Raw genomic sequence first — 13,844 nt, forward strand, 5'->3', positions numbered from 1 at the left:
TGAAATGAAATGAAATGAAATGAAATAAAATAAAATAGATATTTTTTGCATTCATCATAGGAAACTCCCTCACTACTTTCTGGTCTAGAAATGTACCCAAAGGACCTTAGAGGAAGTATGTTATTTGGTAAAACCAATCAGTGGTTCAAACCAACAGCAAGGGTGCTGGAGTACAAACGTGTAATGCAAAATTGATGGGCAAAATGGACATGTGCTGCAGTCATAACAAACCATACACTGGCCAATTCACATTACATAAACGCTTTACCTGACTATGAACAATGAAGGAGAATATGAAGAAAGAATATTCACCTCTGCAAAGTGTGGCCCATGTTTTTTGCATGAGTATGTGAGAACCAAGAGGTGGAGTGCTCATGTGACGAGAATCCTGGCAAGTTTATTGTAGTCACTTTACTTCCAGGCCCAAAAGAACACCCAGCTACTAGGGAAAGTGCATCTTCACACTTCGTAAAATATTACCATGCAAAGGTTGGTGTCATCATCTTTCCTCACCCCATAGTAGAAGATCTCTCCCCTTTCATCAGTAATATCCTTTTCATTTTTTAAGTCCAATGAAACTATGCTTTAATAAAATAAAAACTTTTAATTAAAAAAATAGCATATCTTTTTCCTGACAACTTGGATCTATGTCTTCAAACACAAACTTAATTTTGCATGAGGACTAGGCTACCGTAACTATTCAGGACAGTTACAAGAAGAGGAGAAAGAAAGTAAATTTACAAGGAGGCAGGGAAAGAATAAGAGAGGAACCTGGGTGGTTCAGTTAAGTGTCCAACTCTCGATCTCAGCTCAGGTCATAATCTCACAGTTTTTGAGTTTAAGCCTTGCATGGGGCTCTGCACCGACTGCTAGGAGCCTGCTTGGGACTCCCTTCCTCCTTCTCTGCCCTTACCCGCACTAGCACATGCTTTCTCTCAAAATAAAGAAACATTTTTTAAGAAGAGTAAGAGAATGAAAAAGAAAGAGAACTATTATGAAAAACAATAATGAAAATATTAAGAAAACAAATGAAAGACAGATGTTTCTAGTGAAGGTAAAAGAGCTGTGTTATGGGCCATTTTCTGGCCCAGCTCACGGGTGAGAGTATTGCTTAAGTTCTCTGAGCAATCAGAGTGTCCTAGAAATGATCTCACTTCTGTTTCCCACCAGAAGAAAGACACTATTCCTGACCTAACCTAATATTTCCCTAACTACACAGGTGGACATGTAGATACTGTTCATACCTTCATCATTTGAACAAATCGAAAGAGAAAACAAAAAACAACAACAACAAAAAAAAACAAGAAACAGTTATTCAGCATGCCAGGAATTTTCAGAGATTCTCTTACCTGAATGACAGCCCGAGGCAAGCCATAAGTGGATTCCAGCAGGAAGATAGCAAAAAACTAGGAAAAAAATCAAAGACAAAGATGTCTCTAGGGAGATTCTTTCAGATGAAATAATTTGCTTCCTAAGAATGATCTCTGAAGAAGGTTAATGTAATCTATTGAGGATTTATTGAATATCTATTACATGTAGCGCGTAAGACTGACCCCTGTGATGGTTATGATGAGGACCACAGGCATAAAACAACTCTTCCCATTCTTTCCTTCGCAATGGTTACTTGGGAAATCAGAACCACTTTTGAGCTTGTCTTAATTCCTCAGTTCTTTTTTTTTTTAATTGAAGTGTAGTTGACACACAATGTTATATTAGTTTCAGGTGTACAATGTAGTGATTTGACAAGTCTATTCACTATACTATGCTCACAAGTGTAGCTACCATCTGTCACATTCCAGTGCTAATACCACTGACTATATCCCCTGTGTTGTACCTTTTATTCTCATAACCTATTCATTCCCTAAATGGAAGCTTATACCTCCACTCCTCTTCACCCTTAATTCTCTAGTTCTTAATAATATTTTCTATGGATTCTTGTACCTGATCCTCGCTTCCTTTAATTCCTTGGTTTCTTTCTTTTACCTTAACTATTTCTTACCTCTTGATACCAATACAATTACTGGAAGTCACTGCGAATGTTTTTGGAAAAAGTAAATCAAGTATTATAAAGCATTTCCTTCTTCCAAAGAACTCACAGTTTAATAAAAAGACAAAGTTGAAAAATTGTTGGAATTTTACATCATGAATGGAAGTCATAACACAGAAACCCAAAACAAGTATTTCTTTTTTTTTTTCAATATATGAAGTTTATTGTCAAATTGGTTTCCATAAAACACCCAGTGCTCATCCCAAAAGGTGCCCTCCTCAATACCCATCACCCACCCCCCCTCCCTCCCACCCCCCATCAACCCTCAGTTTGTTCTCAGTTTTTAAGAGTCTCTTATGCTTTGGCTCTCTTCCACTCTAACCTCTTTTTGTTTTTTTGTTCCCCTCCCCCATGGGTTTCTGTTAAGTTTCTCAGGACCCACATAAGAGTGAAACCATATGGTATCTGTCTTTCTCTGTATGGTTTATTTCACTTAGCATCACACTCTCCAGTTCCATCCACATTGCTACAAAGGGCCATATTTCATTCTTTCTCATTGCCACGTAGTACTCCATTGTGTATATAAACCACAATTTCTTTATCCATTCATCAGTTGATGGACATTTAGGCTCTTTCCATAATTTGGCTATTGTTGAGAGTGCTGCTATAAACATTGGGGTACAAGTGCCCCTATGCATCAGTACTCCTGTATCCCTAAAACAAGTATTTCTTAAAGGGGAGGAAGGAGGTCACATGCAGGTAGGAGACCACTTGTGGAGATGTCCGGTGAAATGAGCATTGAATGACAGGAGAATGTCAACACCTGAGGATGTGAGGCTGAGAAGAAGAGAGCTTAGGGCACATTTGGAGCATATTAACATCAGATACTATTTGGCAGAAGCCTAACAGAATGAAGGAGATAAGGCTGGGAAGAGCTTGGAGCCAAGCAAGGTGGGATGATTGTAAATGTTAAGGCAACCGCTGGGAGTCATACCAAGAGTTTCTGAGCAGAAAAGTGATATGCTCAAAGTGATTTCAGAAGTCACATAATTATAGACAAGGAAATTGGGGGCCCCACGTTAAAGTGTTTAGCAGGCAAAGAGATGACTTCCAGGATGCCTGAGAAGGAGGCACCCTGTCCACATCATCTCCACCAAGACCCACAGAGATACAAAGTTTCAAAAGAAGAAAGGAGGCAACTCAGTCACACTCTAGAAAAATGCAAGTCAAACCTCAGGGAGGGCTGCTTTCTTCTGTCCCCATCCCATCAGCATACCCCAACTCAAGTGAAGAAATCTGTGTTCCTAGCTCCTGCTTGCTGACCAGAAACACCTCTGATGTCACAGCAGATGAATCAAGCTTTGGCATCACCCCACAACACCCTGAAAAGTTGGTGATGGGGGAAGGGGCAGCGAGATTTCTTTCCCAAAATTTGCTGTTTGCTGCTATGACCAAAAAAAAAAAAAAAAAAAAAAAAAAAAAAAGACACCTAAATTTGGAGGATTCCAGAAAAGCCCATTTAGAAGTCATCAGTGAATCAGCGGCTTTCCATGACTCCTGTTAGCACCACATTCTTTATTCCCAGGCCTTAACCAGTGAACTGGGTCCAGCTGTACTGGTACAGCTGTTGAGCGCCTTCTATGAAAAAAGTTCACTTCTGGCTCAAGTCTCCACCCCACCCCCACCCCTGAGTCTGTGCTTTTCCCGCTTCCCTCGCCACCCCCTGCTGTTCTTCCCAGGCACCGCTCGGCCTGTGACCTTTGCTAGGACTCACGTGGGGCGCCCTGCCTCGTCTGCTTTGGCGGTGATTCCTAGGAACTTCCCAAGGACCAGGGCTTTGCAGGCTCTGACACGCAAGGGGTGGGGGTAAAGGGAGGAAGAGGGGAGCTGGGTGTCTGGAGAGCCCCGGGCGGCACGAGCCAAGCTTGGGTGGAGTGGGGTTCATCCCCCAGAAGCCCAATGAGTGCCGGCATTCCGTCCCTTCAGTCCTTGGTTGGCGTGGCCACAGCCGAGAAGGCGGCGAGGCATCCTCTCGGGAGCTGTCCCCGAATCATTTGGCTGCGCTTAAACTTTTCCGGATGAAGGAGGGCTTGCAAGTACAAACCCGAGCCCTCCACCCTTGAGGGTGTTCAAGCCCCAGGTGCCCGAAGTTGCTAGGCTGCGCAGGCGTGGGGCTAAGCGCCTAGGACGCACGGGGCGCACGAATCTTGCGCGCCTTCGCGAGAGCTGCGCGTTGGACAGCACCTTCCGCCGGTGCGCACCGCGGCACATCGCGCGACGCAGTTGGGTCCCGCTGGTCCGGTGTCGGCGTCTTTACGCTGGCCTTTAGAGTGGGGCTGTGAAGGTGGAGGGGAGTTGGATTCTGTGGTTTCAAGAGTTTTTGACTAGAACATGCTAGAGAAGACCGGAGCCCCTGAGGTGCCCCCAGTCACCCAAGAGTAGACGCTTCTTACCTGAAATTGATAAGGGAGTTTTGAAAAGTAAGTGTTTTGAGGGCGAGCCCCATCAGATCGTTTCCCATTCATGTCAACTTCGAATCGGCCCTGAGCTTAAGGTTCTAGTCACCATTGCACTTCAGTGCCTTCGCATGGAAGAGAAGCCTGAAGCTGCACCCACCCTCCAAAGCATCCCATTAAGTAAGCACATGAGTTTCTTTAGTTGCCACAGACGAAAGAAAGTACTACTTGAAAACGGCCAAAAGAAATACTCAAGAGTGTACAGCATGAGTGAGCATTGGTACCTAGTCCTTAGAGTGGCTGCCGTTTGGGGATATTTTTTTTCTAACAAGAAAGGGGCTTGGTCATGGAAATGGCCCTGCAGGAGAAAGAGGTAGGTATCTGTTTCTTAAAGCACCTTCTGGCACATATCAAGGGTTTAGGGCAAAGATAAAAGGAGGAAGGTGAGGGAAATTCCTGATGGTTTTTTACCAATGTGAAAATTCCATAGATTTGGCTAGTTCTATTTTTTCTTTCATGTAACCAATTCAGAATTCTATGAAGGAAGAGAATGACATCAAGGAAAATCATTGGTCTAGGAGAAAAGAGCCCGTAGGCGTTTAGGTGTTATATATGTGGAGCCAGAAAGCTCTGGAGCATCAGGGAGACTCCAACTTAAGGCAACAGCATGGGTGAATATGGGCTTCATGTGCACTGGGAATGAGAGACAAAGACTGGTGCCTGGGCATGTGCCCCTAAGGCAGGCCTTGCAGATCTAGAGGCAATTCGGTGTGGGTGGAAAGACTTTAGTGGGAAACAGGCGTGGAATTGAGTTTCCAAGTATATTGCCTGATGCCTTATTATTTGTTCTGTCAGTTTTTTTCAGGAAGATCTTCATCTTACAACTGGTAGGGCTGGTGCTAACCTACAATTTCACTGATTGTGACTTTGAGAAGATTAGAAAGAAGTATCAGGAAGTCATTTATCAAGCCCTGAATAAATACATGAATGGGGTAAGTGAAGAAACATTAAAAATATTTTTTTCATCAAAAGAATAGGCATACACACATGCAAACTACAATTTAATTTTTAAGGAAAGAAACATGATTTGGAAAAAAATCATGGCCCAGCATTTTGTCAGACTTTCTTACAAGTGATACTTAAATATACTAGCCTCTACCTAGAAATTGGCACACATTAAGTGTGCAGATGCTGATGAGGAGCAGATATTGATGGATAATATATATCTATCAAGGTGTCTATCCTCTGCTGAAGTGCTGCTCTACCAGTGCAGTAAAAAAGAAAAGTGGGTAAGGGCTTGAGAGAGAAAGGGGAGTAAAAAATAGGGAATTCTTGTGAGCTAAGCCCTAACCAGAGAGGACAGCCCTGGGAAATGTGCACTGCAGGTCTTTCTAGTGTTCTAGAAGCCTTAGAATGCCATTATGGGATAAGGTGCGCTTTAGGCTTTTAATATACAGTAGTAAAATTATTTTCCTGATTATTCTAATTTCTGGATAGAGTATGCAGGTGTGAAATGCATGAATGGTTACAAGGCCGATGTGGGCTTTTGAAAGATGGCATTATTGCTCACTTGTGTAGTTTTATGTACAAGTGTGCCCAGTTTGGTGCCGGGGAGGGGGGGGGGGTGTCTCTCTCTAGGACCAGGATCCTTTAATATCCGGTTTCAAACACTAGCAGGTACTATCTGAATTCCACGTGTTTCACTACCTTGTCAATGGTAAGAACAGCTAGATGCGCAGGAAGCAAGTGCCTAAGTGGAAACTGCTTTCAGAGCATCTTTAAAACCTGGGAGCAATGGGGGCGTGGGAGGGGGGGGAATGATTTCCCTTGTGAACTAAGGCTTTACTTATTGTCTTTTTTTTTTTTTCTTCTTTCTTCCAGGTCAAGACCACCGAATTCAACAACTACATCTACTGTGAAGACCCGGTGAGTGGGTGCTGTGCACTGCTGGCTTTCTCCAGAGACACACCTGGCATTCCTGAGAGAGGGTAACCTGCGGCGCGTAGAACCGCAGGCGGTGGTGGCTGGGCTCCCAGGCGACGCTGACCGAGTAGGGACGCCTGGGCTGCCAGAAACCTCCGGGCCAGTGCCCTGTTTGGGACGCTACTTCTGTTCCAGTTTAGGGAGAGGAAGTCTCTCCTGGGAGCCAGTGGGATTCCGGGAGAGTCCCCTCTCCCCCAACCCAGGCCCCCGGCGGGAAAAGCAAGTCTGGAATAGTGACCAGGCAACGACGTCAGGGACACCTCTCCCAGGGTGCAGAGCCTCTGCGGGGCGCGCCCCGCCTCTCGGCCGCAGTCAGGGCGGCGAGACTGGGGCGGAGCCAGCACCGGCGCGCGTCCTTTCTCCTCCAGCGCGGCTGGCATGCTCGCAACGCCCCTGGTTCCTCCTCCGTACGTGGGTTCTCTCTCTCTCTCTCTCTCTCTCTCTCTCTCTCTCTCTCTCTCTCTCTCTCTCTCTCCCCCTCTCCCTCTCCCTCTCCCTCTCCCTCCCCCCTCTCCCGCCCCCTCTGTCTCCCTTTCTCCCTCTCTCTCTCCCCTCCCTCCCTCTCTCTCCCTTTCTCTCTCTCTCTCTCTCTCTCTCTCTCTTCTTCCGCCGAGATCTCTTCCTCCCCCTCTTAGCGCGTCTGTGGTGTCTCCCGCTCCCCTCCCCCACCTCTCCCCCCTCCCCTCCCCCACCTCTCCCCCCCTCCCCCGCCCCGAATCTTCACTCGTTTCTTATGGACTCTCTTTTTTTGTCTCTTTCCGTTGTTTGTTTTTCCTGGCGTTTTCCCCGGCGTTTCCCCCGTTTCTCGTAAACCTTGCCGCCCGTGAGCAGCCAGATTGCCTCGCTAAAATCGACCTCATTACCTTCTATCCCACCCACGGCTGCACGACACTGGCCAAGGAAATCTTTGCGATAAGAACTAACGCTACGCTCACTCTCCAGTGCCCAGGCTACTCAGGAACGCAGGTAAGCTTTCTAAAGCCTTGGAATTAACCTTGAAGTGGCACTCTGTTGCAGAAGTCATTACGATTTTTATTCAGGCAAAGGAGCCTGTAACAGCTGTAGACTCAGTACACACAGGGTCCCCAAACCCATCTATTTCTAGGGTTCTGATTATTTTGGCCCAATTATAGTTCTAAACCTTAGGCAGTGTTTCAGGATAAGATCAGTGAGCCTATATCCTGGTTGCCCGAACATGGGAGAGTAATTATCCAAAATGCCAATTCCCAGGGACCCAACCTAGACCTTAAAAATCACAATCCCTGTGCATTGACTCCTTACGAGATTCTTATCCTAAATTTGAGCAGCATTGTTTGGGCTTCGCACTAAATAATGTGTGTTTCTTTCATAAAATTTTAAATTATACATTAAATCTCTACCCGACATTTGCTTAATTGCTTGTATAGCTCTCTTTACATAGTGCATTTTTGCATATGCAGTTACGTGCATTTGAATGGATGTGTAACTTTAAATAGAAACAGTAGTGCAGAGTTAGGAGCAGGAAGTCTGGAAGACAGGCTTTCCTGACTTTGGATCCTAGTCCCAAAACTTCTATTTTGACATAACTTCTAGCCTCTCTGTGGTCAGTTTCATGTGCAAAATGAGAGTCACATTAGCGAGTCCCATATAGAGTGTTTATGAGGATTAAATGAGTCAATAGATGTGAAAGTACTTAGAATAGTGCCTGGCAAATGACAAGTATTCAATAAATATTGACGTTTTTATGAAGTATTTATAGAGTATTCAATAAATAATGCAAGTAAAGCAGGGCATTTATCTTCCTGATGACAAATTTAAAAAAGACAAAAGAGAGACAAGTGCAGATGTGTATGATTGCTGTGAACTTTCTCAGTCTGCACACTGTGTGGCCAAGGCCGTCACATTTTTAGGGATTAAAGATTGAGCCATATGGTCCATCCATATGGACATCCATAGAGTTGAATGCTCAATACCACACAGCCATGTGAAAAACCTGTTTGGCTCTATGGCTTCCGTCAAGGAGACGCTGGCAAATCTACAGATAGCCACAGTGACATTCATCCATATAAGAAGAGCATAGAAGACAGTCTAGATCAAGTTCTAGACAGCATGCGAGAAAGAGAAAGTCTGAGTAATTTATTTCAGCCCCCTCCCAAGCCCAAAGGGAGAGCCTAAGACCAGTATTTTAGATTCAGTAGATTTTAGAGTAAGATTTTTGCTTAGTAACCTGATGAATTTTATTGATCTGAATATTGCATGTCCAGAAGGCCTAGTCTGTCACTATTCAAGAGTAATTCAGGTGAAAGAATACACAGAAAGATTATCACAATCTTTTTTTTTTTTTTAAGTTTAGATTCCTTTTTGGTCTGTGGCACACTTCGGTGGCAGGAGGGACAGAAAGCAGCAGCACTTTGGGTCCAAATAAGAGGTTTACTGAATTACATCTATAAAGAGGCATAAGCTCTGTTCTTGAAGAATGTATGGTCTTGTCGGGGACATCATGAAACCACCAACTTAATCATTTATTTAGTCATTCAATAAATATTCAGCGTTTCCTACGTAAAAGACATTGTTGTCAGCACCACGGGGAATACCCATGATGCAATAATAAAACCAGCATGTGAGAGACAAGTTAAATGAAATACACTCTGAAGCACTAGAAGAGTTTCCAAAAGAAAAGTTTGAGCAATGAGCAGAGGGCTTGTAAAGGAGGTGGTGCTTGGCGTTGAAGCAAGAGTAGGTGGGTGGAGAGGAGGGAGGGCATTCCTCTAGGAGAAAACACATAGGAGCACATGTAAGCAGATGTTTGGGAGACACACAGAGATGGATTTGCATAAAGAAGACCCTGCCACTCAGTGGTTGTTAACGATTGTGACAGTCTTGACAATTGATTCTCCTATTCCACAGATAAATAATACCCAGGCAAAGAAGAAAAGAAAGAAAAGACAAGTTACAACAAATAAATGCCGGGAACAAGTCTCACACTTAATGGAATTGTGGCGTCGATTCAGTCGCATTTCATAGAAACAAAATACACCTTCCTTCAGGCTGTATTTCACCCCAACAAAATAAATCATCTTTATTAAGGAGATGTAATGTTAACTCTAACTGTGACACTTAAAAGATCACCAATAGTTATTTTTTTAATTACAGAAGGGTTTCTTGTTTTTGTAAGCTTTTATTGTGTGATGTGGTTTTATAATGCAGGGGAAACACTACCCCTCAAATGTAGGGGGAAACTGCCATAGCAGTGATGCCTGGGCCACTGGCCCTGTGCGGTAATTCTCTGCTGGAACTACATAAGCCTTACTTCAAGGGGAGAATCTAAACATGCAGCAGAAGGAAAAAGAGAAGGCTGAGAAAGGAAAAGGTTGAACTCAAGAGCATGTAAACCTCTGTTTAAAAGGCAGATGTTTCGTCTATGTATACTGATACTTACTGTGTTCTCATGCTAAAAATGTACAAAAGAATATAAAAGCAAAACGTGTGCACAAAAAGTTGTACACATAATGAAGCAATCTGAAAGAATGTCCAAGTAAAATATTGTGCAAGTATTATACATCAAGTTTTAAAAATTATCTGACAAGAGTGATGTATATGCAACCAGGTCCTGAATTGCCTTTATTAAAGCTAAAATATATATATTTTTAAATTTATGGAATATATTTTTTATTTATTTGTAAGCACTTTTTAAAATGTACATATTGCTTTGTAATTGACACAATATATTTCTTAATAAAACGATTCTCAAATTAGCTTCTTATGAATGGTCTTTTTAATGTGGTTAGTAGACTGAGGTGCATCACTTTTCTTCAGTTTTTTTTTGAACTCTAGCCTTAATTTTTTAATTCATTAAAAATTTGTTTTTTTATCAGTATAACTGACATTCATTTCAGATGTACAACATAATGCTTTGGTATTTGTATATATTGCAAAATGATCATCACAATAAGTCTGGTTAGTATCTATCAACATACATAGTTATAGATTTTGTGTGTGTGTGATGAAAACTTCAAAGATCTTCATTTCTTTAGTTCATTATGTCCCCTCATTCTTGGAGCCCACTGGCTATGCCCCCTCTTGCTTTGTAGCTTGGCCCTACCTATGGAGAGAATATTTGGGGATAGGTGGCTTCAGGGTGCATTCCGATTATCTTTTTCTCAAGCTATGTCTCTAGTCCTTCTTTCCCCTGTTGAATTTCCCCCACACCTGGAAGACAGTGGAGAAAAAGGTAAACAATGTCAAATCATCCATTTTCCTATTCTTGAATGCCTGCTGACAGGTAAAGCCACAGGCACTCTGTCACTCACCTCCCAGTTAGATTGTTCTGAACACCAGTGGGAGGGGCGACCCTAGCCATAGAGTCCAGGCCAAAATAGAGCAGATAGAAACACATGGATTTTTCCTTGAGTAGAAACTTTCCCCCGACCACCGCTCTGAGGACTGGTGCTCACAGGAGAAGCTCAAGGTACCTAAATCCAACTTAGCTGCCAACAGGGAAGAGGAAGCTTACATTATGTACCCAAAAAACATTTATGGAGCACCTACTGTGTGCCATCCCTTCAGCCAAGTACTAGGGATACAAAAGTAAATGAAACACAGCTTTTACCCAAAGAAACTCAGTGTCGCTGAATACGCAATTTCCTTTGCCCTGAGGAAGTTTCCTTTGCTGTCTTTCTAAAATAAAGCCCTCTAAAGAAAGAGACCCAGCCCAGGGACCTAAATGCCATCATAAGAGAAATTCCTGTGGGTATAGCCTGGGCTAGTACTCATTAATTTTCTATGCAAAAGGTGGGAAAAGAAATGACCATTTAAACCTATTAACTGCATTTTTCTAGGGATCTAGGGATTAACTGACGAGATTTCACCCCACTGTGAAAACAAATATGCTTACAAATTTTCTCAAGGTTATTGCCAGTTTCCCTATAAGCAGGGAGGAATGAAGAATTGAAGATAGAAGAGGCAGCTCAATGTGTTGATCGAATGCAGTTTCTTTGAGTTTTCTGCTTTATCTTTAAAAATGTGTGTAATTTATATATTTCATTTTTCTATGCACCCAAGGGTGTTTTAATATAAAAATAATCATTTTAATTACTAACTATCCACTAAAAGTAAAGTACAAGTAGATGCACCATATTAATGTAGTAAGAACTTTTCCAAATGTTGTAAAGGAAATGTGGATTATATATTTCTACTTTTTGAGATGAACTGAGGTTTTCTGGTGGACTCATATGTTGTCATTTTTTTCAATGTTTATTTTTGAGAGAGAGAGAGGGTGCTAGTGGAGGAGGGATGGGGGGGGGGACAGAAGATCTGAAGTGGGCTCTGAGCTGACAGCAGTATGCCAGATGTGGGGCTCCAAGGATGAGGGGACATAATGAACTGAAGAGAGGAAGATCTTTGAAGTTTTCATCACAAGAAAAAAAATCTGTAACTATGTATGTTGACACATACTAACCAGACTTACTGTGATCATAACTTGAGTCTAAGTCAGATGCTCAACCGACTGAGCTGCCCAGGCGACCCTCGTATGTAGTCAGTTTTATAAATGTTCCATGGTCAGTGGAAGGAAAGCTGCAAATTCTGGTTTAAGCATATATCAACTAGGGCTCCTGTGTTAATTATGCTATTTACATCATCTATAACCTCATCTTGTGACATGTAGACAAAAGCATGCAGCAACAATTGTAATTGGCAGTTATCGTACGATCATCTCTGAGCTAAAGCTGTGAATGGCAAATAAGATGGAAATGGCCTGAGGTTTTAAGTGCACAACCGAATGGATGGATCAACCAAAAGTGAAGTCGGCCCCACTTCTTTATTTTTCTTTGTGTGAGCTACTTGAGTAAAGGTTTTGTTTTGGCTTTGATTTTGGTTTTGGTTTTGAGTCTTCGTTTTGAGTCTACTGGTTTTGAGTCTACTTATTGCTGAAAGCAGCAATTTTTATGAGGGCCAAAAAGAGATAAGATTTGATTTAAGGAGTAATTTGAAGTGGGGCAGGGGGTAGGGGGTGTTGAGCAAGATGAAGTCAGGCCTTAATAACATGGGGAACAAAGCCTAAGTTGTGACCTTAGTTGGGGGCGGGAACCAGGTCCCGTGTACAAGAGTGCCACTCTTTAACATATTTCATATTCCTTCCTCTAACCAAGTCTCTTCTTGCCTTAAAGATTATAGCTAAGATGCTACTTTTCTAGAATGTGCTTTTATGACCCTGTTCCCTCCCTTTCTACTCTCCCTTGCACTATTTATGCTTCTTATGGGGAGGGAGATGGTAAGAGATTTCAAATTGTGTTGAGGATGAATTTAGACTGTTTGGAGGAGATATCTTGGATATGAAAATTTGTGGAATCATTTAGGGTAAATAGATCACATGGATGTGGAAGCTGAGGAAGACCTAGTGAAATCTTATGAGTACTGCTCATACTTTATCCTGGTATAATAACTAACACATGGTGGATTCTCAGTAAAATACTGAGTAAATTAAATGAACTAAACTGAAATCAAAAGTTAAATACCTGTTTCCCAAGAATAAACTGTTCCTTAAAGGCCAGCATGAGTCAGAAATGGAAATGTCAGCAGCAACTATCTTCTGGTGTCTACCACCTGCTTTCTGCCCCCCCCCACCCCATTACTTCTGTAGGTATCTAAAAGGCAAAAATATTATCATATTCCAAAATTAATCAATGTTGTTGCAGTCTGCCACTAATCTCCACAGGCTTCTTTCTTAACAACTCTCCTCTGCCTATTCCTTCCCTCCCCACAAATGCAAAATAAAGCATTCAAGCATCAAACATCCACTAAGCCTCTATTTTGTGTCATCTCTGGGCACATGGCTGAGAACATAGATAATATGAAAATCTTAAAATCATACCAAAGGATATTTATCATTTGTGAACCTTGTGTCCCTCACCTTCTCAAGAACAGCTTTAATACTTCTATAAAGAAAAACATACTACATTTTTTTAAAAAAAAATCAGTTTTATATGCTACCTTTCACACACTTCTTCAGAAATTCCTACAGGCATTCACCAGGTTACAATGAGATAATAAACAATCATCAAATCCCACTGGCTTGCGACAACAACAGTCAGTTGTCACTCATGTTGCAGATAAGCTCCAGGTTTTACCCACACATCTTCTCATTCTAGGATTTAGGCTGAAAAAGCAACCCCCATATGGGACATGCTTTCTTCTTGTGACAGAGGAAAAGAGCAGAAACATGCAATCACTCTTCAAGCTTCTTCTGGGACATGGTGTACATCACATATGCTTATGTGCGATGAACAAAACAAGTCAAATGCTCCCTATCCTGCTACAAAGGATTTGCTATAAGGCCGAGGCAAAGGGCAGGGATAAATCTTATAGGGAGGGTGTATAAATATAGGGAATCCTCAAATAATATATACTACTCATACTCTGGGAGGGGATATGACTGATCT

At 42.3% G+C, this 13,844-nt stretch overlaps 1 protein-coding gene across 1 annotated transcript; it reads left to right on the top strand.

Annotated features, from left to right (window-relative positions):
• The first annotated feature begins 4,789 nt into the window (after nucleotides 1-4,789).
• LOC115520545 (thymic stromal lymphopoietin) lies at nucleotides 4,790-10,101 on the top strand. The gene is made up of 5 exons (XM_030325045.1): nucleotides 4,790-4,816; nucleotides 5,226-5,435; nucleotides 6,325-6,369; nucleotides 7,258-7,392; nucleotides 9,313-10,101. The coding sequence occupies exons 1-5, from the start codon at nucleotides 4,790-4,792 to the stop codon at nucleotides 9,427-9,429; spliced, it is 534 nt and encodes a 177-aa protein (XP_030180905.1). The 3' UTR covers nucleotides 9,430-10,101.
• Nucleotides 10,102-13,844: the final 3,743 nt, after the last annotated feature.

The sequence above is a fragment of the Lynx canadensis genome, chromosome A1 (genome assembly GCF_007474595.2).
Source record: "Lynx canadensis isolate LIC74 chromosome A1, mLynCan4.pri.v2, whole genome shotgun sequence".
Taxonomy (NCBI): Eukaryota; Metazoa; Chordata; class Mammalia; order Carnivora; family Felidae; genus Lynx; species Lynx canadensis.